The 27808-nt window shown below is 37.7% G+C and overlaps 1 protein-coding gene across 2 annotated transcripts in view; it reads left to right on the top strand.

The window, feature by feature from the left end:
• LOC117408305 (VPS10 domain-containing receptor SorCS2-like) overlaps positions 1–27808 on the top strand; it is a 259841-nt gene that overhangs the window by 77814 nt on the left and 154219 nt on the right. For both annotated transcript variants that reach the window (XM_034013192.3, XM_034013191.3), the window contains exon 2: positions 3643–3710. In XM_034013192.3, the coding sequence (XP_033869083.3) occupies positions 3643–3710 (68 nt within the window). The remainder of the gene's footprint in view (positions 1–3642; positions 3711–27808) is intronic.

Genomic DNA, 27808 nt, shown 5'->3' with positions numbered 1-27808 from the left:
ATTGGATGGTTTGTTTTTGTAATTCACTCTGCATATCACAACACCTATTTAAAATAAATGAAAGCAAGACCTCAGGTGACACAAATCAAAGAAATCTACAGCCTTTGTGCTAGTTATCTCTGCATCTCAATACTCAAAAGTTAAAACGATAGTTTTAACCAACTCACAAGCGTGTACCTTCTCTATTAACTACTTATAAATAATGAACTATAATTTCAGTAAATGTAAATTCTTAATTAATAGTAATGTATTTTGTGTTAGGTTGTGTTGCTTGAGTAGAAACGGTGTAATATCCTTTTTTGTAATGGACTGCTACAGAGAATGGCTCCTAAAGAAGAATGTGGAGGAGGCAGAACTATAGAGCAGATTTTCCAAAGTTAGCCGGTACATGACAGAAAGAATTATGGACATCAATAAACAATACAAAAAGGCAAATGAAAAGTATCACACATTAATCCCTAAACCCTTTGTCAATACATATAAAAGATACATTTAAAAAAAAAAACCTACAGTTCTTTCTCATGTTTAAAAATGATATTTGTAGCACTCCAAATGTGAAATAAAAATGTCAGTTATCACTTTATCAACAGCCATATTTATGACATTTCTATTTTGCTAGTAAGATGTTTTGCATGTTATTTATGTGATCTGTGTTGGTTTGTGATCTTGTGATGTTTCTTATTGTTTATTCATAGTATTTTTTTTTATTCCTATACCAATATGTAGTTGTGATTTGTTCTTAAATTGTGTGTGTGTGTGTTTTTTTTTTTTTTTTTTTTTTTTTTTTTTTTTTAAATTTAGCAGTCGGCAATTAATTTTTACCCCGTTTTTTTTCCCAATTTGAAATGCCCAATTGTATTTCGGCTCAGCTCACTGCTACCACCGCCGCGCTGACTCAGGAGCGGCGAACACGAACACACGCTGTCCTCCGAAGCGTATGCCATCAGCCGATCGCTTCTTTTCACTCTGTAGGCCCGCCATGCAGCCAGCTCAGAGCTACGGCGTTGGAGGACAACACAGCTCTGGGCAGCTTACAGGCAAGCCCGCAGGCGCCTGGGAGCTGTGGAATAGCCTGGACTCAAACTGGTGACGTCCAGGCTATAGGGCGCATCCTGCACTCCATGTGGAGTGCCTTTACTGGATGCGCCACTCGGGAGCACCATAAATTGTGCTATTTTAATGTAGAATTCACAAGATTTAAATATTGATGGTATTCTGAAGGTCTGTTATTAAGGTGTCGAATTATTATATATATAGGAAAGGATGCTAACGTTGTTCCCCTTTTTTTGAAATACTACTTTAAAAATATTTTAAGAACATAGCACAGTATTCTGAATATTACTACAATTGGGTCCTCTGTAGAATATTGAAGTATACAAGCAATAAGGCCATCCACATCAGGTATTACCATGTATTAGAAAGCTCTAAAAGTGTCAGCTTTGCCTCAGGTATCATTGCAAACCAAACTCTATAATCCGTAGTAATTAACTTTGTGACATGCCTTTTTTTTTAAACGAAAGCAAATTAGTTCATGTAGAATAAATAACATACCAAATGATAAAGAACAGACATCACATTACATAAAACTACTGTCTGGAGGAATAATAATCATTAATTTGTTGAATGGGAATTTTTCTCTCGCTTCAAGTTGTATATCCTGCTAATATTATCACATTCTATATCGCAGACATTAAACTTCCTTTAATATATCAAAAACCATGCCAGACCAGCTGGGAGATGCTAGTCAGACCAGCTAGGAGTGGGGAGATGCTGGTCAGACCAGCTAGGAGTGGGGAGATGCTGGTCAGACCAGCTAGGAGCTGGGAGATGCTGGTCAGACCAGTTAGGAGCAGGGAGACGCTGGTCAGACCAGCAGGAGCTGGTAAGCTGGTCAGACCAGCTAGGAGCTGGTAGATGCTGGTCAGACCAGCTAGGAGCTGGTAGATGCTGGTCAAACCAGTAGGAGCTGGTACGCTGGTCCGACCAGCTTAAGTTGTTCCAAAACACAACATTAGCTGGTGACCATCTAGACCAGCTTGAGCTGGTCAGTGCTGGAATTTCAAGCACGTATAATGCTGACAGACACCTCAAAAAGTATTAAGTATGGTGTCATGCTGAATGTTGCATTATTTTCAGATGTGTTTTGATGTTTTAAAAGTACATCTTGTTTATAATACAGAAAGTTCACATTTTAAAAATACATTAATAATAGTGTAAGAAATCACATGGACAAAATGCAATGAATCACTGATGCATGCGCATATCTCACAATAATCACAATAGTGCTTAAAAGCACGTTCTGAAAGGAAAGAAATTATATATATATATATATATATATATATATATATATATATATATATATATATATATATATATATATAATTAATTATTTGAGTCGATTTTCCTGTTATGTCTTTTTTGTGTTAAGTTTTTAGGTGTGTATCCATTTTAAAAAAGACGGTCCTGTTTTTTAATTAGTTGATGCGCACACTTTTTGAAAACAGGATATAGTTTCCGGTGAGCGATTGGCTGGTGAGAGGAAACAGGTGAAGAAACGGACTAGTGCACACGAGAGAGGGTACACAGGTTATGGATGCGTTGTTTTTCTTGATTTGTAGCTATTGAATGTTTCAAATACAATTGGTACTCGGTTTCTTAGAAAAAGAAAAATGCCAATCAATGGAATAAAATGGTTAAATAATACTTTAATGTGTGCTGTTTATCCCACGATATAGCCATATGGAAATTATTATTGTTTGATATCATATCAAAATATCGATATTAGTGCCCACCCCTACAGGGCATGAATAGCAATGTATGTGTAATTACATGGTAACCAAATTATTGTAACTGCTATACAGACCATTTCTATGTAATTTCACACTCATTGCTCCAGTAGTTACCATTTAAACAATCCCATTTTTTATTAGTGGTTATCAATGCACTGTAGTCTAGAGTGCTGTTACTGTACATGCATTTATGATACCAATACCACCAGTAGCCATCTGAACTAAACTGATACTGTTTTATCCAAGTATAGTGTGTACTTTGCCTATAATGCTCAACCTATATATTCAGTACATTCAGAAATTATTCTACAGTGTGTAAAAGGGTGCACATTTTCATTAGCCACCTGAAAATCACAGTGATTAAATACAAATATGAACTTTTTCTGCGTATGAGTATGTGTTGGCTCAAAATCTAGTCAAAAGAAATATATCTACAGGATTGGCATTCATCTTGTTTTTCCAGAACTATGAACAATGCTGAAAATCACCAATAAGTCTTGGCTTTTAAAAGCATATCATTTTAGAAATGCATCTGAATATACATTATTAGTCCATCAAGTCACAGATTACTGTACTTATAGTAACATGATTTAGAGTGGAAATGTGGTGAATAAAGAATGCTTTGATGTTTACTGTGTGGTTATTGTTAAAATGATCCTTACTTGCAATAGAAGAACTTCATAATTTAATAGGGATACACTGTGGGTCATTTGGCCCCCAATCATATGGAGGGAATTTCTTAAACCCAATTACTATATCACTGAAATTCGAAAACTGTTTCTTTTTGTGTGTCATTGTGTGGTTTGAGTCATCAGCACCTAACTCCCCCCCCACCCTCCTTTGTTTATTACAGATTATATTGATCCTGACCAAGTACTACCATGCAGACACTGCAAAGGTTCTGGAAAGTTCCCTTTGGAGGTAGGCTAACTGTTATGGCAGATCTCGTATTCAATTTGCTTGATATCTCAAAACTACTATTCTTCTTTCAAAAACCTCACCTAATAAAACACATGCTTAACCCATAAAAGTCGCCAACCTCTTGTTTTGCTGTGGTCCTGCTTCAGTCTGCTCATGTGTGCACCAGACTAGCAAGATTTTTGCATATAAAAAGACTGGGTCTAAATTACTAAGCCAGTAAGGTTTCAAACATTAAAAAATGTTTTAAAAGTCGGCATATTTCCCTGTTGTTGTGTTTGGGGCATGCACTGTGTGTATATATATATACTGTATATATATACTGTGTGTATATATATATATATATATATATATATATATATATATATATATATATATATATATATATATACACGCCAATACATTAGTTGGATTTAGGGAATCTAGTGATGAAAACTAGTCATGTGACCAAAACACCTCAATGGAATGACATCCTTAATGTATACAGTATATATACATGTGTCTACTGTAATTATTATTATTATTATTATTATGATTGGAAATCATCTACATATATTCTACTCTGAAGAAACTAAACAAGTGAAGCTAATAGTGTTACAAATCCATAGAAGAATGTTGTAACTCAAGCAGTTTTAGTGTTTAAGGGTACAGCAGGCAAAGGGCAAATACATCTGTCTACAGAGCTATCATTCCACCATGCAAAAGCAGCTTGATTTACAGCCCCTGGTCAGAGGTCATCTTTGGACATCCTTTCTATTTCCCAAAGTCTGCTTGAAATACACCAGAGCAAATGCCAACTAACCAGTTTTGTAAGCCTTCTAAAGAAGGTTCTTAGCATCTTTGGTACTCAGCAATGGCTCCAGTAGTTTTGGTATAATCATATATTCATTTAAAACATGAAAGATGTATGTCTACATAAGCAGAATACATTTTTCCGTTATATAATGGAAAGCATTGCAATAAGGTACTCTGAAATTCCAGACCTCCATTTTTATACAAACAGTAGTTGTAGTAGCACACTGTGTCTCCACCTCCCTCCCATGCTTCCTTATATTACAGTATATACTGTAGGCTGTTGTTGTGTTACTAAAAGGATCAAATTAAATAATTGTTATTATATTTTATATATTATTTTATATATTATATTTCTTAAGATAAATTTTAGTTTGTACACGACTAGAAAAGATTACTCTTTTATTAAGATGAAATTATTACTATATGAAGATTAAGAGCCACCAGCTGCAGAAACTGCATAGAGATAGTTGATGTTTATTTACTTTTCATTTAATTTTACTTTAGATTTAGTGCCCTGTAACAGGGATTTGTTACGTGTGAGGGTCATCACTGGATAATAATGAGGCAATTGGATGTTGACACACCGCACAGGCGTGCAGATTTAATAACAACACAGGCTGACGTTAGGGTACCAACAGTGGTAATCCTAGCACCAGATTTAATAAAGAAAACAAAAGAAAACAAAGCTAAAAATAGTGCTAGTCTCACTAAACGAGACGTCCCGCTCCAGGAACCTACTACACTACAACAACCCTCTCTATACTTGGTTAGGATCAACATCACCTAAACTAACCAATTGCTGTTGCTCCCGAAGTCCCGGCCTACCAGTGACTCCGACTCGTGTAGTGAAGAAATAACCACTGGGATCATCTCGACACTCCTGAGCTCTGTACTGTGTGTTTTAGCAGTGTAGTAAATGCACTGTATGTGCAGCAGTTTAGGGACTATGTTACAGTTAATCCATACTTACCCTCTTTTAGTTTCAAGGATACTGTAGGATTGTAAGCATTACATCTGATGTTAATAAAATAGAGGCCTAGCCTGCTCCTATCCTAACCAGGTCACATTCAATATGAACATTCTTTGAAGTTGCAGTGACCTACAGCCAGATTGCTGCCTGCTGAAAATAATACAATACAGAATGGCCAAAGCAGACAAAATTACACATTGACTGAGGTCAATGGTCTATGTGCTCTTTTATTATTAACTGCAACTTGCATGTTGCTGCTCCCAATTGGCCCACAGTCTTGAGGCTACCTAGCAGATCTGGTATTAAATGGAGAGAACTGCTCTCCAGGGGGGGTTGAAATGTCACTCAAAGATGTGTGGTTATTGAAATAATTGATATTCAGAATTTCTGAATAACAACTAAAGTGAATGACAAATATATGAATTGATGATGCCTGCAATGAAGGAGAGATGAGGGAGGCAGATGGGTTATAATGATAGTTTACTGTTAATTAAGGATTACAGTACTGTACTTGACAATCTTCCCTTCATAGAAAATAATCATTCAAATCAAATTTCTATGAGCGGAAAATGGTTAACTGCTAAAAGGAATTATTGGCACCCTTTCAACACTTGAGGAGTGCACTGCATAGTACTGGATCACTAGAATTAACTCACTAGCATTAGTTACCTGCAGTACAGTGGGTAACATAGTTGGTTCAGTGATTCGCTTTGCTTCATTGGCAATCCAGAGGGAACCACTTGCTAAGTATGAATGGTGTATGTAATAACTATGGGTGCCACCAGCACATCAGAGCCCTCACACACATAGCCTTGTTGTTGTTGTTGTTTCTGGTTAGAATGCGATTTCCCTTATAATGGATTTCAGCCTGTGAACTTGTGGCCCAGAGGCCGATTTGCTTCCTACTGAGGTTTTTGACACCTAGGTAATAAATAGAAAAAGAACCATACACCATTTAAAAAGCAATACAGTGACCCCTGGGCCTCTTGAATGGCTGCTTCCATTAATACGCTTCCCCAGAGAGAGCCTGTGAGCTGCTGCAGGCCCACGGCAGGGGGCTCATTCCAATGTGAGAGCGCTGTCTCATTGGGCTGGCAGTCAACAAGGATACTGCAGGGTCTATGGAGTAAAGATAATGGGTCCAATTTTAATGGGGTTCTTTTTTTCCAAATGGCAATTTAAAACATTTTTTTGTAAAAGTAGGTATGTGCCATGATGTTAAAAAAAAAACAAACCTACAAAAAAAACATTTACAGATAAGGCATCATCAGCAAAATGGCATGCCTAATTACGCTGGAGTCTAACTGTTTGTTTCTGCAGTAACAATGATGTCTAATCTGCCGTCCCAGCACATGCATCAGATGGTAATGGTTAATAGTTAATAACAAACAAAATCTATTTCCTTTCCCAAACCACATTAAATGTTTTATGGCCTTCTAAATCTTATGAAGAATTGCATTGAGAAGTGACAATAGATTAATTGTACATCTGACAACATGACAAACATGAGACTTGGCCAGTGACTTTCCCTGGTCGATTAACAAAAGCACGGTGTAGATATGCAGTAAAGCTGCTGATGCTCTAGCGAATCGAGTTGAAAGGAGGATCTTGCAAGTTGAGAGAGAAGGGAAGCATCAATGGCAATTTCATCTCTCAGTCCTTTGGCAAGAGACTATCAGTTTCAGCAGCATCTCCTTTGTTCTATTCCAATTTAGTCCCATATATTTGCCAATGCAAATCTGTGGCTGGTTACATTTACAATCTGCTTTAAAGAAAGTGAAGTGCATGTTATGGATTCCTGACAATACTACACTTAAGCAATAAGACATGCCAATATTGTGAGTACAAAATGGACCATTGTACCACTCAGGAATTAAAACCAAAAGTAAAATGAGAAAGTAAAAGCTTGGTGAAGAAGCTAAAGAGATCCAACCAGTGTGCTGTTGTAGAACAGCAGAAATGCTTGGAATGCTGGTCAACCAATCAGAGTGATCTTTTCACCCAATCCATTTTATATTATCCTTTTTAATATGTAATCTTTAGAATCTGTGGAATTAATGTATATGGCAAAACCTGTGACCTAATCTAGGTTTATGGAAAAGCTGATCCTGTAACTTTTTAATCATTTAGACACAAAAGCAGTGGAAACCCAATTCAAGTTTAGTACTATTATTTCAAGGTACTCTAAAGCTAATACATTATTAACTTTATAGGGCATGCAGCATTTTTACCATAGGGATGCACCACGTCATGCACAGTGGCTGTAATGTCACTGTATTGATCTTGTGCATTGCTTTGTCTTTATACTGTCCTGGTTGATGGAATCATGGGGGATCACATGATTATACAAACACAGTGAGTGTTGTTTTGAAAGACTTGGTGCTTCCAAAGAAGTGGGATGCAGTAGGAAATGTATTTAAGAGTGCAAAATGTAATCAGGTTAAAAAACAATACATACGTTAAACAAGTCATAAGAGGTTGTCTGAAAATACCTCAAATATTTTAGTTCAGGGACAAAAATCTAAGTTTCAACTCAAGTAATCATTTATCCATTTGCAAAAGAAGCGAAATGCCATCTGGAACAAGTTTCGCATTTCTTACAATCTTTCTGGAATCAGTAACAGAGCCACATAAACTGCACACAGCTGGGGCAAAAAACAATTACCCAGGATACATAAGCTCTGCTTTTGAGAAAACTGTGAAGGTATTCAAATTCCAGAAATTAATATCCTGCTATGCGGCACCCAGACAAGCTCAGTTTTCAGGTGCCTGTTCCTAACACTTCCTGTTCTTCTCCTGACCTGTGTTGAGTGTAGAATAACTTTACTCCCTTACTGGCATTACATCTATGGATTCATGCCCTGTCTAGTATTGTTTATGTGCAGGGCTTTTTTCTTTTTAATTGTAAAAGTGGTCTTGAAAGGTGAGGTACAGTGTTACTGGCTACAGTGAAGCAACAGCTATGAACTCTTACCCACACAGCTCTGCAAGGGTGCCAGTTGTGCCGAATTGTGACAAATGTGTCATATGGTTTAAGACTTAATTTAGTTGTTGTGACTTGAGCCAGACTGGGACCTTGGTTCACAACACCTGATAGTCTAGTGAATTAACCATAGGCATTGCCACAGCCCCTAGCACACACATTTCATAACTCACTATTTCTTTATACTGCACACAACACAGGACCAGTTATATTTATCACTACAGCCGCAATAGGCAGGGTTTTGACATCAGTAAAGAATTTACATAACTCTAAGGAAGCTGGGACCATCAATATTTAAAACAGTCTGTGCTAAAGAAACTGGAAATTGTTCATTCAACACTAAATATCAGGGTACCAAGGCTGGAGAAGGATTGTGGGATACTGTATAGGTTTCAGCTTATTTAGCCGTAGGTGGTCGGAAACAAATTACCACATTTACTTAACTGACTGCCAGCATCGAAAAAGCAGAAATGAAGTCATTGCTTATTTATCTGAAGAAGGACAAATTATTTATAACTACAGATTGTGAAGGTTTGTAGTATCGTGTGCTAATCCAGGGGGCCCAGTTCACAAAGCTTTACATTTTTCAAAGTGTTTTTCTATATATTACTGTGACAGAAATACAATGATTCTTGGTTGTAAATGCCCCTCCCGACCTGTGAGGGTGCTAAGTAGCGAGAACAGAGTTCCTTGGAAGGTTCCTTCGCTGACAGTTATTTCCCAGGGTTCATGGGAAGTTGGCCAGCCTGGAAGGGGATGAGACTCCGTTGCAATAACGCAATGACCTGGAAGGGAAACGACGTGGCAGCCGCAGATTGAAGAGGCGGTTGCACTCGTTTACCAAGGGGTCATGTGTTAAAGCATGAAAGGGGACGGAAAATCGTTATCTGTGCCTTCGCTTTGGTTTAATGTGAGTAGAACCGAGAAGGACAGTAAAAGTAACCACTGAAAGTAAAACCGTGAGTGTTGTGTTTTTTTTTGTCTTGTCTTGTCTTGTCTTGTATGTTACTAGACAGCTAACACAGTTCCGGAGCTGTTGCCAAGGGCCAGCACTAAACTGCACACCACTGCACCATTGTCACAAATATAAACTTGTATCACCCACCACGAGCACTACTGCATGCACCCAGGACTGGTGACCGTGTCTGTATTATTGTAGGGCGGATATCGTTTATTATTTGGGACTGTCTGTTCTTGTTATATACCCCGTGCTGTACACATTGGTGTGTATTGCTGGGGAATTATTGTTTGGTCGCCAGACCTGAAATCTCCAAAATAAAACATTTCCAAACGGGATTACAATTATCTCTGTCTGCTTCTTTCACGCACTGCATCACTCCTGCACCTGCTCCCACTCAGCCACTTTGTCACAATTACATATTTGTGAAACTGTTGGTCACTGAATTGGTTGTAAGTTAAGGCAAAGCTTTGCCAAGTTATACAGATGTAGAAATCGATTAGAAACAGCCCCAAAACCCGTTTACCCAAGGGCATCTGGCATACTTTAATAAAGGCAATATATGCAGCACGTTCGTTGTCATGTTGTTTGTCCCATCCAATAATTTATTTTATGAGTACCGAGTCAAAACAAAGAAAACGTGGCTATTCGGGTCTAAAATTCCAACTGCGACAGGGGTTTAGCTAGGTTAGAACGGGCCCTGGTGCAGAATTTCTAAATGGGCCCCCCTTCCCTATACAGAAGTTTTTGACTATTTTTTATAGATTGACTATATTTTTTACTTGTATTTATTCAGTCATATAAAGGTTAAAACATTTCATATAAGATTTGGCAATGTACTTTGTGATATTTTGCTTCGTCTTCACTACCTCCGCATAATTGCTGACAATTCAGTGCTGAAACTCTGTTAGCTTTGTGTTTGGACAAAGTCTTGTGTCTCCAACGGTCGGTATAGATATTTAAAATCGGATTTTTGATTTAAAATTCTGCATTTTTTACAGCTAACTTAGAAGAGTTATTATTATAATTTGTTTGTATTTCTTTTTGGGGGCCGCAGCTTATATAAAAATAAATTAAATTAATTCCACATCAAAAAACTTAAGTTCATGCTCGAAAACCCACAAATGTCACAGAGTTGAAGCAGTTCTGCATGGAGGAGTCGGTCAAAATTCCTCCACGGCACTGTGAGAGACTAATCCATAACTACAGGAAGCATTTGGTTGCAGTTATTGCTGCTTAAGGTGGTCTAAAGGGGCGATTACTTTTTCACACGGGGGCATTGGGTGTTGCATAACTTTCTTTAATAAATAAATGAAATATGTATCAAATGTTTGTGTTATTTGTTCACTCAGGGTCCCTTTTATCTAATATTAGGTTTTGGTTGAAGATCTGATAACATTCAGTGTCAAAAATATGCAAAAATGCAGAAAATCAGACGGGGCAAATACTTTTTCACGGCACAGCTAATGGAATCACAAGACACAGGCAAGGTTTATAGAATTATTTTATCTGCTACAAACACTTGAAGTGTCTCTTACTGGACGGTATCATGCATTTAAAATATTTTAAGGGTTGAGTAGCTGATTCAAGAACCCTAGGATTCCTTAGCTCCAACCCAGTTGTCATCTCTAGTCACAGCCATGCTCATTTGTTTGTTAATTATTGTTCTCTTTCAAAGCTCAATGTGCCAGAGAACACAATAGATCCCACAGATGGTCTGTTATTTCAAGTGATGAGTTTTGGTTAAGTAATACTAATCGAGATTTTAACCTTGTGCACAGTTTATCAAACTGCTTCCCGTAAAGCTGAGGAATAAAGAAAATGAGTTTGCAATCTTAATTACTTCCGATGACCTCACCCTTTCAGAACGCGACAATCTGTTCTGTCCTCATCCAGTACAAATAAAGATGATTTATTGCATAATCTTTATCAAGGAATGGAAATATGTCTTTGTGCAGGGCACCACTTTGCAGGACGAAGGCATGTGCACTCAATGTATAATGCAATCAAGTAAGACAAGTTACAATGCATTGCAAATGATGTGAAGCATTGCATCGGTTGCTTTTATGCTGGATTTTGTTTTCAACATTATGTTCAAGGTTGGACATTCAGGGAAGACAAATAAATCACCTTAATGTGAATGAAGATCCTGCTGAAGGGCATTACATTACGCAGTGGCTGTAAATTATGCCCAAAAACATTATTTTAGTTCTCAAATCTCAAAGAGAATAGATGCCTGTCCTTCAGTTAATATCAGCCTATTTTGATTGCTTATTGATGGTCCAATATGCTTCTAATATATTGCAGTACCATAGTATGCTACCAAAACAGGACCACTGTGTAACATGTGTTCCAAATCTGTTGTGTTGTCACTGCTGGTAAGGTTGTGGTATGCTAAAGGTTTTATTTAGGGTAATCATGGTAAAGCATGGTAGATACATAGTAATCAAACTCCAAAAACCCATAACAGTTATCAGTAATAACGTGTAATGGGTTGCCAAAAGAACATTGTGCTCTATAATGCATCCAGCTGTTAACTTTCACCCAGCTGTTTAACACCTGCTTTCGATGCCGTATGTGTATCGTGTCTGAAACACTTTAAATCCGAAGGCTGTACAGCAGAATCAGATGGCACCACACTGAATAGGCAGGGATCAGTGTGAGAATCTTGGAGGTGTCACACAGTGGGTTATTAGATATTTGCCGACACAAGATGGTGACACACATTGTTCTTCTTTGAAAGTGGTAATTGTAGGGAATGGGAAAGCACCATTACATTGAACAAGAAGAAAGTTAAATTGAATCATTATTACTTTTTAATCCAGACACATGTGATTGAGTTTGACTAGCCACAAATGACAAACCTCTGACTATTTCCAATGTTAGAAATACAAATGAATTGGAATGCATTTGTAATTCAGTTTAGTGAGGTAGATAGTTGTAGCAGACAACCATTTTGATCATATCTTCAGTATCCAGTTAAGTTAAACATTTCAGTTTTATTTATTTCTTAGCAGACGCCCTTATCCAGGGCAACTTACAATTGTTACAAGATATCACATTATACATTATTTCACATTATTTTTACATACAATTACCCATTTATACAGTTGGGTTTTTACTGGAGCAATCTAGGTAAAGTACCTTGCTCAAGGGTACAACAGCAGTGTCCCCCACTGGGGATTGAACCCACAACCCTCTGGTCAAGAGTCCAGAGCCCTAACCACTACTCCACACGATATTATGCATACTGTAAACTGTTCTTTCTGTTCTGCTCTGCTATTCATTTGTTGATTACAGGACTTGGTGCTTTAATTTATCAGTGTTACCCGTTTTTTTAACACTGAGTTTATCACTGTTGTTTATGCCAATGCTAGATTAGATGAAAACTAATGACCTTTAATATGTACCCTTCTGGAGGGGAAATGGAGAGCGGGGGTGGTGGCTCGTGCTGTGTAAATCAAATGCATTAAAATCTTTCATAACTGATTCATAGAAAAAAAAAACTGTTCTGCTGTGCTATTCATGTTTTTAAATCTATAACATGTTTTATTACATTCATTGGTAATTGACTTGTTACTTTTAAAAATTAGATAAATTGTCTGTGAAGTCTGCAGTCCTTGCTCTATAGACTCTGCAAGGAGAGTAAAGTAATGGATGCTGTGGGAGCAGTGTGAGTGAGGTAGGTTCCTCACCTACAGCACAGCGCCACCTGGTGCATGCGCAAGGATGGAAGATGCTGTACCTAACATAGTATTTTGGACCCAAAAATGTTATGATATCAAACATCTTTTATTAACCCCAATAACTGCTCTCAATCTATTGTATGGGTAAAAAACAGAAAGCAACTACAAGTTCCAGAAATTACAAACATATTTCAGAAGTAATTAGGAACAGTCCCATTAAGTTTTCATACAAAGTAAGCACATGCTGACTGAATCCAGTATAAACTATTTATTGATAAATGTATTTCGTGAACCATCTGTTCCTGTGACCCTTGATTACATATTTTGTTGATACAGCTAGCAATAGCAGCCTCCTGGATTGAAAGGAATTGACTTCTCACTGCAAATACACTCCTCATCTATTGATCCCATCTCCCGGAATAGCTAATACATATTCACTGGTATTAAAATATACATGTAGTAATTTGCATATAATTGAGTTAGATACAGTGCATAAAAGAATATATATATATATATATATACAGACGTGCTCAAATTTGTTGGTACCCTTACAGCTCATTGAAATAATGCTTCATTCCTCCTGAAAAGTGATGAAATTAAAAGCTATTTTATCATGTATACTTGCATGCCTTTGGTATGTCATAGAATAAAGCAAAGAAGCTGTGAAAAGAGATGAATTATTGCTTATTCTACAAAGATATTCTAAAATGGCCTGGACACATTTGTTGGTACCCCTTAGAAAAGATAATAAATAATTGGATTATAGTGATATTTCAAACTAATTAGTTTCTTTAATTAGTATCACACATGTCTCCAATCTTGTAATCAGTCATTCAGCCTATTTAAATGGAGAAAAGTAGTCACTGTGCTGTTTGGTATCATTGTGTGCACCACACTGAACATGGACCAGAGAAAGCAAAGGAGAGAGTTGTCTGAGGAGATCAGAAAGAAAATAATAGACAAGCATGGTAAAGGTAAAGGCTACAAGACCATCTCCAAGCAGCTTGATGTTCCTGTGACAACAGTTGCAAATATTATTAAGAAGTTTAAGGTCCATGGAACTGTAGCCAGCCTCCCTGGGCACGGCCGCAAGAGGAAATTCGACCCCAGATTGAACAGAAGGATAGTGCGAATGGTAGAAAAAGAACCATGGATAACTGCCAAAGAGATACAAGCTGAACTCCAAGGTGAAGGTACGTCAGTTTCTGATCGCACCATCCGTCGCTTTTTGAGCGAAAGTGGGCTCCATGGAAGAAGACCCAGGAGGGCTCCACTTTTGAAAGAAAAACATAAAAAAGCCAGACTGGAATTTGCTAAAATGCATTTTGACAAGCCACAATCCTTCTGGGAGAATGTCCTTTGGACAGATGAGTCAAAACTGGAGTTTTTTGGCAAGTCACATCAGCTCTATGTTCACAGACGAAAAAATGAAGCTTTCAAAGAAAAGAACACCATACCTACAGTGAAACATGGAGGAGGCTCGGTTATGTTTTGGGGCTGCTTTGCTGCGCCTGGCACAGGGTGCCTTGAATCTGTGCAGGGCACAATGAAATCTCAAGACTATCAAGGCATTCTGGAGCGAAACGTACTGCCCAGTGTCAGAAAGCTCTGTCTCAGTCGCAGGTCATGGGTCCTCCAACAGGATAATGACCCAAAACACACAGCTAAAAGCACCCAAGAATGGATAAGAACAAAACATTGGACTATTCTGAAGTGGCCTTCTATGAGTCCTGATCTGAATCCTATCAAACATCTATGGAAAGAGCTGAAACTTGCAGTCTGGAGAAGGCACCCATCAAACCTGAGACAGCTGGAGCAGATTGCTCAGGAAGAGTGGGCCAAACTACCTGTTAACAGGATGCAGAAGTCTCATTGAGAGCTACAGAAAACATTTGATTGCAGTGATTGCCTCTCAAGGTTGTGCAACAAAATATTAGGTTAGCGGTCCCATCATTTTTGTCCATGCCATTTTCATTTGTTTTCTTATTTACAATATTATGTTGAATAAAAAATCAAAAGCAAAGTCTGATTTCTATTAAATATGGAATAAACAATGGTGGATGCCAATTACTTTTGTCAGTTTCAAGTTATTTCAGAGAAAATTGTGCATTCTTCGTTTTTTGTGGAGGGGTACCAACAAATTTGAGCAAGTCTGTATATATATATATATATATATATATATATATATATATATATATATATATATATATATATATATATATATATGGGATTAACTTGAACTTTTTTTATTGGTTTCTTTAAAAACTGTTCAGTAAACTTTTAAGTTTAAGTTTACAAATCTGTAAACCTGGTAAAGTCCTGATAAATATTGTAGTTTTGGAACACTTACAAAAGAAACCCATTATTTGTAACACCAAAGCATTATCACTGGCATTGCAGCAGACTTGTTTTGGCAGGATAACTCCCTACACTCGCTTATTCAGCATCTTCTGATTTAAAGAAACCCTCAGCACAATTCTCAGGTGAATAAGGGAGCTTTACATTTGCCCAGGGAACACAGGGATTCCTCACTCCTACTTCATTTGTCACCAACCAGGAACAGCATATGTTCTGTTGCTGCAATCTGGTGTTGTATCAGCATGTTCTGAACTTGTTTCTATCAGTCCGCTGTACATATTTAAAGGCAGTTTCCAAATTTGAAATTGTGATCTGTCTCATGATACAGTACAATTCTGTTTTTTAATTATGTACAGGTCTACAGTATTTTTACACATGTGTTTGTTCTCTAATCTGGGCTGTCTGATGTGTAGTATATTTAAAACAATTTAGGATATGAGTTACTGCATACACATACAAATGTCAAACAAAAAGTTGCAAACTGCATGGATACTAACCCATTTTTCTTGCAGCTGTCGGCAAAAGCTGAAGTTAAAACTGAGCCTTTATTAAAAAAAAAAAAAAAAAAACTCTTTCTAACTAGATTACAGTTTGTACAATCTATGCATAATTGAAACATTGACATTATAGTATATATAGATACATTTGAAAGTATTCTTGATCCTACTAAATATTATTCTTTGCTTTACCCCCCTGCACGTTACAAGGAGTATGCATTGTATAAGAGGTGCACGTGACACAAGGGGTGTTAAATGAAATTGCTCAGCCATACATCCAATGCATGTTATATTCCTCACTGGCCACTCTGACCTTGAGTGGGTGCAATTCAGCTTATACCTTACACAGCACCCTATATCTATCTCTTATAAAAGTGCTATTTGATGGGATACAAAACAGTCCTGGGGCTAGTTCTGTTCACTTGAAAATTGACAGCCAGGCCAGAAGTGACATAAAACCACTTTTCTCAGCTTGATAGTTTAGCAGCCAATGTAAAATGAGAAAAATCCAAAAGCAAATTTGGCGGAAGGTGAGCATTTTTCAAAAGTCTGACGGGATTCAGGGGAAAAATAGTTGCAGTATTCAGTGAAAATCCGAGAGCTTTGAAAATACTAAGCGGGGAGCCTAAGCAGACATTAGCAAGCCTGGGGAAAAGATCTGTTTAAGTCCAGATTAAACCTTATGCAGTTTGTCAGGCTCCCTGTTTTCAAAAGGTTCGGGGGCATTAAAAACGAATGACCTTTAACATGTACTCATTTAGTGGGAAGAGGGAGAGGGTGTTGTGGCTACTGCAGTATAAAACAAATGCTGATTCATTTTTTTAAAAAAAAGGATAGTACCAATACGAAAAAAAGAAAGGCTGCTGTAAGTTATTGAAAGGAAAAGGTAAATGGCTTTCCAAGGCCTGTGCATAAAGACTGCCAGCTGTGTGAAGTTCTGTCAGCGTGCAGGCTTGACATGTGGTGTGCACTGAGAGTGAGAAGTGTCGTGTTGGAATGGCTTAATAAATGAGAAGGAAACACCATTACCGCCAGACCTGCCAACGCTCCCGTCGGTAGATGCCACTTTCCTGCCTGCACCACTTGTTTCCCCTGCTGCTCTCTGCTTTGGAGGCTGTGCGTGGAAGTGCCACCTGCTGCCGATGGAGCGGCAAGGACTGCCCTTCAAACAAGTCACAGGCAGCCGGGAAAGAGAGCTTGCCAGGGTAGGAGTCTGCTGCCTCAGGCCCTGAAAGCATATAGGAAACAGCACTGTAATATAAGCACATGTAATGCTAAAACATAGTTGTAGAAGTCAAAGGTTAGCTTTACCTTTAATGTTACCTTTCGGCTTTCTGTAACGCTTTGCGGTTTATAATTCTAAAAACTCGAAACTACTGCAAACATTAAAGTTGTAAAGTACTTTGTTTTGCAAATCCCCAAATTACCATAATTTGGCAAATTGCGATACTGTCATCATTAAAATTCAACAGTCTGTCAAGAACATTAGACACTTCGTTTACAACTTAGCTGGTAGTGAGTGTGGTGCCAGTGGCACTCAGCGATAACTCTTTCTATTCTAATTGTTTGTTCTAGAATCTGGACATTTGCCTGAGCAATAAAACACTGTAACACCATTTTTAATGGGCATTCTCTCCTTGTATATTCAGCTTTTAAGCACAATGGTGCAACATACTGTTTTTAAGCCCCATTGTATTGCTATCTCATTTGAATAGCAAACAGTTGATAGAATACCACACTCTTCTTTTTTTGATATTCTATTCTTTATTAAGTAGGTTAAATCTGTATTTCAGAAACTTACTGTACAACAAAGCAATCTGATTTAAGCTACTTATATGAGCAATCGATTCCAACATTTTCTTTATCACCTCGGACCTCCAAGTTAAGCAGGTTTGAGCTGGAATCGGGGTAGACGTCTGAATTAGATTGAAGTGAAAAGTGTTCATTCCCCCAAACCTGATTGAGTCACATAAATGCTACACATATTTGTTTTCTTATTAAAAATGATCAGTTACAAAAGGATCAAATCTGTGGGCATGTAAATATAGCACTTGTCCCATGTTCATTTACAGTTTTAAAATAAAATGGGATTCTTTGGTGTCTGTTCCTTCCGTAGTTTACTGTCTGTGCATAAACTTCATCAAACAGATAGTGTTTAGATTTCCATTAATAGTTTTAGCTATTGGGACACAAGACTCCTTGCCCTTTGAAACCTAATTATCATTGTAGAAGCCAGACAGTTGCACAACTCTACTGCAGCAGCGAAAGCCCATAGAATTGATGACATTTTCAAGTATAGGAATGTATTGTTAACCATAACACCAAATATAGCTCCAGGAGCCATAAAACTGCAGTCTCCGCTGCATTGTGGAATACATAATTAATCCACTGTATGTATTTTTTATATTTTCTCTCTATTAAGAAATAATCCTTTTGGAAGTTGTAATAAATTCTCTGCAGTAGCTGGCTGACTAGCAGTTGTCTGTCTCAAAATGGAGCCTGGCTCTTTTTACACAGAAGACTGTGTGCTTGTCTGTGAACCTGGAGACTAGGGCTCAGTCTGTGTTCATTACATCTATATTGTGTAAGGATGCTGACGTTCCTTCCAGGAATGTCTGGCTGGATAATAGTGTGATCTTTTTAGCTTGCCAAACAACTTGATTGGAAAACACATTGTAGCATAAACCATGTATCCAACGTTGGTTATTTCAACTTTCTTTAATAAAATATGACAGTAGCTCTTACATTGAATGAGAAACAAAAATAAGGAGCCATGGAAAGGTCAGTGATTCCACAGAGAGGATATTGGAAAACTGGAAAATGTGAAAATGCACCACAGAGGCGGATAAAGCATACTGACAGGCTGTGAAAATGTGTAGTTACTACACTTTTGAGTCTTTGAATTGTGTATAATTTGATCCTTTGGGATGAAAGTGTCATTCTGAGTGTTCAGTCAGCTTGGGAGGCAGTAGCTTCTGGCATGTTAACACTCTCTAACCCTGAAGCCACAAATGAACCCTGTAGCCTTGCGTCATGGGTTGTTAATGTGAGGATGTGTGAAAGCAAATTGCTTTGTTTAACTTATCTTACAGTATTATAACAAACAAGACATGGTACTTACTGTACTGTAACCGTGTAATTTACTTAACATGCCATTTTAGTTTTAAGAGCATGTCATACATATGTGCACTTAATTACCAATTAATTATTTAATTTCATAATGATACTCCCCTTTGAAAATGTTTATTTGCCTGTTTTCAATGTCCCAACTGTTTTTGTATTGCCCCAAAATGTTTTTATATAATCATTCTATCAATACTTAGTTTTTTTGGATAGATGTAATATTATTTTGTATTAGTTTTCCAGCTACTCGTCTGTTTTTACCAGTTTACCTAATATTTACCTAGTTTACCTAGATTGTCCCTTTTGGTCCCTGTATGCTAGGGTTTACAAGAGCATGCTTTTACTTACTTGCAATGGCAAATGAAAGCTCACAGGCTTTGAGTCAATACGTCAGACGTCAGGGTTGTTGATAGGCCTTAATTTTTTTCCATAGCCTTAATTGCACCTTGGTGGCCTTTTATTAATACTCTTATGTCTAGTCTTGATGCAGTTCCCTCCCATAGGATATCTGCAGTGTTCACTGACAATGGCTATTTTCTAACCTGCCTAATGATCCTGCCAGAGTGTACAGCAGTGAAGATGCCAGTGAAACACGTTCAGGACAGCATCTCTAATTAGACACTGTGCGAATGCTGGGAGAGGCCTGGTGGTCTCCATGCAGCAGCTCGTTAGAGAACTGTGCTGCTGGGTTACTTAGGACTGCTTCATTGATTGAGCTACAGTTATGAATTTCAAATATTTCCAGAAACACTCCCTTTGGAAAAAATAAAATCAATAGAAAGCTCTTTATTAAACTGAACAGAACATAATCCGACTTAATACTTATGGATTGGAGTTATTAAGGCTTTTTCATGTCAGGTCTTACCTTGTTATCTGATTTTTTTTATTTGTAATATACACTGCTGTGCAAAAGTTTAGACATGTTGAATTTTTCTACTCTGATGCATTATGAGCATCAACAATTTACTCAAAGCCTCCACAAAAGTGTTTTAGTACTATTCTAACAACCTTGACTTGCATAAAGAAGGAAAAAACATTGAGTGAAATAGCTTGCATCACTTGATTTTCAAGGTGTGGTATCCGAAGCATAATCAACAAATACAGGGAAACATCATGTGTAATTGACAAACCCAGGACTGGAGACCTATGAGCAATACTTGAAGATAATGTCCTTAAGGAATAGAAAGAAGACAAGTGTTGAATTGACAACAGAACTGGCAGAAGGCACAGGTGTCTTTGTCCATTCATCAACAGTCCAAAGCACCTTTGACCACTGATCCATAGTCCAATTTCTGTGTTCTTGTGCATATTTTAGCCTTTTAGTCTTGTTCCCCTTTCTTAACAGAGGTATTCTTACTGCAACACATCCTTTAAGTCCTGATTTCAAGAGTGACCTTCATACTGTTGATATGATGGACAACGACACCTGTGCCTTCTGCCAGTTCTGTTGTCAATTCAACGCTTGTCTTCTTTCTCCATCTCTTTGTAAATTTAAAACTAAAACAAAACATAAAGCACACATGTCAGCTAACCCCTTGTTTGGATTTAGTGGATTTTTTTTAAAGGAATGAATCTGATATTTGATACTTTTTGCACTGCTAGCAGTCATCATGGGAAACTGAAAGAAAGTTACAATACTAGAGAAATGTAGGAAGGTTATTTTGCAATTCCAATATGTTTGTTTTTTTATGAAGTTAAACTTTACAAAAACTACCTAAGAGATTCAAGACAATTTGGTTAATATTACCTATTATGAATTAGATTGTTTTGTATGTAAAAACTTACTCTGACAATGCTGATACATAAACAAACACACATGTGATGTCTTTGTCTTACAAAAAGTATTTTGTAACTACAGTACCGCTACCTCGCCATGGTAACAGGCTTCCTCGTGGCCCCTCCCCATTACGAGGTAGCCTATCACATGTTTTGCAAAAGCATAAACGCTTATTTGAATACCTGACACTTGTGGTAAAATATTATTAACAGAGGTCATGTACTTTTTAAAACTGAGACATCTGATTTCTGCAGTGTTGGCAGTCACCAGCTTCTCTGGTTGCATAAACACTAAAAAACTAAAATACTTAATTTTGGGTTAAATCCCTGACTTGCTAAGTGAGCCTGGAGATATATAATTTCACGTGCTTGTAAAATCATTTTGGGAAAAATGAGATGAGTAGCAAAACAGGTTTGTTTATAAAATTCCTTCTGACTTTTGATCCCTTATAAAAGTTTTCCTTCGTAAAAGCATAGAGAAAACATAATAATACAGAGGAAAGCATTGTAAAGAACAGCAAGGTATGGTGAAGCATATTAATAAACATGGCAAACCAGGGTAAACTACGATAAATGCACAGCATAACCATGGGAAAGCCATGGTAAAACTGCAAAAAATACTGTGCACAACTGTGGTAGATTTTTATAAGGGATAAAAAGGCCTCTGTTTATATTTTGTGTGGCTTGTTTCTCCCTCCCTCCTCCTCCTCATCTTTCCGTGACATTGTAAGGATGTTAGATGTCACTGTGTATTCTAACCTGCACCCCAAGCACTGAGGTGGGAGGCAGACTGGGTGAAATGAAAGCGGGATGTGCACCATTACAAGGGGCAGCTTTCATCTGTTTTTGGGACAACACAAGTACAAAGACCTGGAAAAGCAACTAAGACTGTCAGTGTTTTTCTGTTTACTTCCCATGTCTGCATGTTTTGAAGTTATTAGGTTTTTTTGTTGTTTTTTTTAATCAAATTACATGGTATAAAGGCCCTTTGGTAAAATGTGAAAACTGATTTATACTTAGAAATCTATTCGGTAGATACATTTATGGCTGTCTGTTTAAATAATGGATATGTGTTGGGAGATGTATGCAAGCATGCAAGTCTGTCTGTTGAAATGTTATTCCAGTGCCGTATGCAAGAAACTGATAACAAATTGTAAAATTCAGTCCCCAGCATGACAATTGAAGTAATACTCTCCATGAGAAGCTAATAAAAGCATTGATGCTCCCAGAGCTTTTAGTACCTAAGGAATTGTTGACCTGCACACCATTAGTACTTAATACAGGTTCATTTCAACAGTTTTACAGGGCCACTCAAGCAGTTGTTGGTATTCACAGCAAAAAGTAACAAGTTTCACATTTAGTGGAGGCTAAAATGGATAACAAATGTAAAACAGTATCCCACTATGCCACTATTAGCCACAAAAAAGGATCATTCATTATCTGTACTGATTTTTACCAGTTTTAGATTTTTTAAATCTATATTTCTGGGACATTTCATAGCCTCTTGCAATCCAGTGTACATTGATGTCCATTAGTTATTACAGAAATTCAAGGAACAGAAATCTGTCACTCCGTTCTGCCAAATCTATCCCCATGCACAGCAAGCAATTTGCATTGCTTTCCATTGCACATCAATCACAGAACTCACTCCTCGTGTCAAGCAATACAGTCTCTGTAGCAAGATAGAACGAGCTAACATCTGTCCAACGCCTGCTTTAGACCCAGATGGAGGCTTTCTCATCTTTCATTGGGACCAGAGGAGGCACATGGTTTATTCTGAATACATATTAATGTACACAGAATGTTTACAGATGTCACAGATACAATTTAGAACCAACTGAGGTTTTTTTTTTGACAATAGTTTTATAGAAATTAGGAATGAGGAATAAGCATATTGCTTATGACTTAGCACATTTTCAACCTACATGGTGGCCATAGATATGACACCCCCATTACATTTTCCAATAACTCTTATTACATTATGGTATTTACAATGTTGATCACAGAAATATGGCTGAACTACTAAAAAAGAAGCATAGTAGGAAGATATTGCAAAAATAGTTTTGGTAAAGTCTCCTGGACTGGGCATAGTGAACATCCTAGCTCTCTATGCCAAGAGAGTGCCTGGCAGTAATCAAAGCCAGGAGAACACCCACTAGGGCTGATTTCAATGAACTTTTAGCTGTGAAAAAAAGGATTTTAGAAAATATAAATTCTTGCAATAAACCCGGTGTCGTGCGGGTTGGGTACGCAATTTCACACTGCTTTTGATAAAGCAGGGTTGACCTGGGTGATAGACGCAATTGCACAATACGCATATCAATGCCCTGGAAGCAGCTTGTTACTGACACATCCATCCAAGCTTCTCTGGATTGAACCGTCTGCCCAAATATTGATTGGAGTAAATGTTTTTACATCCCTGCTGCAGTCTGGCTCATGCTGTGTCTCAATCAACAAAAATATGGCTAAACACAATAAACAGAAATGTTCCTTGCGGAAGTGAAACCTTTATGCAGGTGTGGCTGTTTGTCATTGCGTCGGCTCACGAACGGCCGTCAAGCATTTTGTCTTGCTCAACCCGGGTCAAAGCGTGTCGACCCACACCCTGAGGTGGGTCACTGGGACCCCGGTAGGAGTGCCAGTGTGAAAGGGGCTTTACAGTACAGGTACTTGATTTGGTTGATTAATGTCACTGTAGCCACAGTTATGCTGTAGTGTGGTACCATGAATGTGAATTGCCCGCATTTAATGCAATTACAACATCAGACCATGTAAATGAAGTAATTAACAGTCTAATTCTAATTTTAACAAACCTTTTTTTTTTAATTTACGAGAATGTCATGGTTCATTAACTCATAATTAAATACTAAAAAAAGAACAGTTGAGTGGGAGGATATTGCTTTCAGAGAAAAGCTATTTTAGGCTATTGGAAAAGATGATAACGATTGCCTGGAATGTAAGATATACCATTGGTTCAGATCCATGTGTTTTTCTGGGATGAGCTGTTAAGTTGAGTGACCCTTTTTGTCCCACTCTGTCTTCATTTGTTTTAATTATATTGAAAAAAAAACATATTCTTTTGACCCCAGGAGATGTGGGAAAGCCGAAGTGTGACTGTGAAGATGATCGAAGGAGCTATCCCTTTATGGAACAGATCAAAGCTTACAACAATGTTGTGTGGTTTTGAAAAATAACAAGCATTTCCCGAAAATGTGCCTAACTGATGAAGCCAAACGTTGATTAGTTGCGTGGCACATTTGTTCTAGGGGATGATTATCCCATCAATGTTGTATGATGGTTCAGGCTTTGAGACAGTAAATAATATGACAGTACAGTTGTATTTATTTTGCCAATCAAAAAATGAGTAAGTCATGGATCTGACCGTTTGACTGTGTGCATTTATATTGAGACATTTCTATGATATTTTGGGGAATGTTTAAAATTGTCCATTTGTTTTTTAAGTGCACAGAAATGTGACATTATAATTTTATTTTTTAAAATACTTACCTTGGTTTCCTGCTTGCTTGTTAATGTTACCAGTGCCCACACAAACAAGTAATAAACACTGCATACCTGAGCCATCTGAAGAGTTTTTTTTTTATATATATATATATATATAAAAGAAAATAAATAGCGGTTATATATTTAACTAAACCCCTAGGAAAGCAGTATTTATTATAAAGTTTATTTCTGAGGCACCTCCTTAAATCCCAGATTCTGTTACCCACATATCAAAACAATTGGATAAGCTGTTCTCTACAAACAGTATATTTAACTGTAGTGAGGTGCATACGTAGTGTAACCTCCACCCAGTGGCTGATAATAATAGAATTATTTAATATCATTTTTCACATTCTATATTTGGGCCACAGGGTTTGTTTGAAAAAAAAAAAAAGGTTACTGGATGCAATTGATGGTAATATATTGTAATATTCGTAAAAAAAAAAAAATACAATTAAATACATAAACATGTAATGATTCAATTACATTTAAAAGACTAAAATAAATCAATTACTGGCAGCTGTTATTTTAACAAGGAAGTCTCTTAGTATTGCAGCCACTTCAAGGTATTAATGGACTTGTCTGGCTAAGTTACCCCTGAGGCACGTTGGAAGCAAGCATGATTAGTGGAGCAGGGAAGGAGTTACATCTCACTTCACCACAGGCCCATCTTTACTGTAGTGCAGAGACTGTATCTGCAAAGGAGGGCAGGGGGGTCACAGGGAGGTCAGGAAGTTGTGTTGATGAACCTGAAAGCATCATTAAAGTTGAAATCTTTCGGAATGGAATGACTATTGTGAGTTTACTGCACACCAGCCTTGTATTGCACCCGATCCCAAATCACACCCCAGGCTGGCACCTTTTTAAGAACCCTAAAGTGGAATGCAGTCAGAGACTTAACCTCTGGTTGAACTTTCCTATAGTCCTCGACCAGCTTTGTCACAGCTTGCTCTTTATAGAGGGTAGACATGCACTAATTAAATTTAACACGCTACAGTACCTCTGATACAGGCTGGTGGAGAAAATGTGATGAGAAGAGATTTGTACAGGAGGCTTTTGTATTCTTGTACACCTCCTATCCGTTTGTAATTTGTCGGCCAGACCCTGAGGAGTAGGAGTGACTGGTATAGCTCAGAATTAAAAACAGTTTCAGCACAGAACTAAGGGCCCCTTTGGGCACCAGTGATAGGAATCCATGGGTGACAGTTCATATGCTGTAGCCAAGTAAAATCATGTCAGTTAACCCCTTCTTTTTTTTTATCAATGTCTTTTACTCACTTCTGATAACCTGTCAAGACACCAGGGCAAATAGCACATCTTTTTTTTAATTTTTTTTTTTTTTAAAGATGCAGCTATTTTTTCATGGTGCTGAACACTGTCATTACATTTTATGCTTTACTCTGGGCTGTAGTCGTGAAGCCTAATTACAGCATTATTTACTTTTTATTTACTACATTTATTATGCACAGGCTGGAGGCTACGATTGCTGTTATTTCTTTAGGTTCCTTGTTGCGTTCAAGGCCAGGGTATAAATTCAATCTAGGTAGCACAGCTATTAGGAGTTGTTTAAAGGGCAATTGCATTGCCTTTCTGGCATTTTTAGTTTTTTTGCACAGATTAGGCTGAAGTTCATTCTTGTTTGGCTGCTGAAAAATTATATATAGCATTGATAACATAAATAAAGAAATACGTGTGTTTGGGGAATTTTTAATTTTCAACCCAATTCCCAGAGCAAGCAGGTGTTCAGTCCACATCACAACAATCACTTTTGGCACTAATGGAATATTTTTTTGTGCAATGCAGTCTCAATAACCCCCCAAGAGATCGTACCTTTCAGGGCAGGGTTGAGGCACACCCCATATAGAAATTGAAACCAGCAAAAGGTAGTGCAAGTCTTCAGTAAGCTATTCATAAGAAAACCAGCAGAATGCAAGCTTGCCAAAAGCTGTTTACATGTTTTCTTTTGAAAACTTGCAGCTGATAAAATAAGATTAATAGTGTGGAGTTTTTTCAGGAGCTATGAAAGACGTTTCTATGTCTTGCAGTGGGTTGTAATAGAAGGGTTTACAAAGGTTGCATGTGAATATCGCAGTTTTTTCTGGCAACTATTGAAGCAACTAGTTTAATGAGACATTTTAACCTCCTTGCTCAAATCCAGAATTGGTGTTATGTTGTTGCTTGACCTCTACACACAGAGTACTGCTAAGAAATGTTACTGGAACTAATTGCTCAAAAAGTTGCCTGTGTTTCATGGGCTTTCATGGCTATCTTAAAAAAAAGGCTTGGCAGGGCAGGGTGGGAAGTTCATATCGTTGTGAAGTGCTTGTCTGTTACCTAAAGGCCACCACACACCAGACGCAATGCGATTTGTCTTTGGACGGCAAGATACTTTTGCTGCGACATGACCATACACACCAAAAGCAACACAGAGGCGATGCGACAGATTGGAAAACTGCCAGATTAATATAACTATACAAAATTGCTATTGACAAAACTATGATTAAGACTGGTACATATTCGTCAACATGCTGTAGTAATTATGAGTGTCTTCTCTGATGGTATTTCAACATATATGGCAATAAATCACACATACCAGGCTTATCCAGTGCCTTTGAAATGGACCATATATTACCTTTCAAATCTGTATCTTTATAATTGAGATGATCTTTGTCATAAAACTCTGGGTATTTTTCCACGGCAAGTATAATTTTTTCCTCCGTTATCTTGGATACTTCTTCACCCTGCTGGACTACATGCATTGAAACTGTTCTCTGATTGGTTAATTCCCTAGTTGTCACACAACAAATCGCAAAAAATAGGATTCAATTCTATTTATTTGGCATTGCTCTGGTGTCGCCCTCGCGTCGGTTGTGATGTGAAAGATACTTATCAAAAGTGTAGGCTCTATTCATTTGGTCGCATCACTGCACTGTTTCTCTTGTCACATCGCATCTAGTGTGTAGCAGCCTTAAAAGGGGTGTGGGAGTCTGCTGCGAGTAAGTGAGAGAAACTGTGATTGTAGTTGAAAGCACCGCACAGGCGGTCTAGTTTTATTTACAATCACAGAAAATGCAATCTCTGTTGTCATAGCAGGTGGCAGTGGTAATACAGTACCTGGGGCAGGATTGTTGAGGAGACCATGCAGCTATACTGACAATGGTGTAACACACGGACAGGGGTGAACAAAAACAAAGTGTAACACAAATAAATACAAGAAGGCCAAATCAAACACAGTGGGAAAGCACATCTAAAAAAATAAAATTGAGCAAAAGTGGTCGAGCGCTGTCTTTACTGCCAGGAAGATCCCGCTCCCGGAACCTTCTGCTCTGACACCCCTCTCTCTTCACTGGTGTGCGAAAAATCTAAATCAGTACTTGAAGGACTTAATTATCCCGGTCTACACAGAGCGATAATGCAAACCGAAAGTTCATTTTCATATTTTGCTCACCCTGGT

This window comes from Acipenser ruthenus, chromosome 2 (assembly GCF_902713425.1).
Source record: "Acipenser ruthenus chromosome 2, fAciRut3.2 maternal haplotype, whole genome shotgun sequence".
In the NCBI taxonomy this organism is placed as follows: domain Eukaryota; kingdom Metazoa; phylum Chordata; class Actinopteri; order Acipenseriformes; family Acipenseridae; genus Acipenser; species Acipenser ruthenus.
This window is presented reverse-complemented; position numbering and strand designations above follow the sequence as displayed.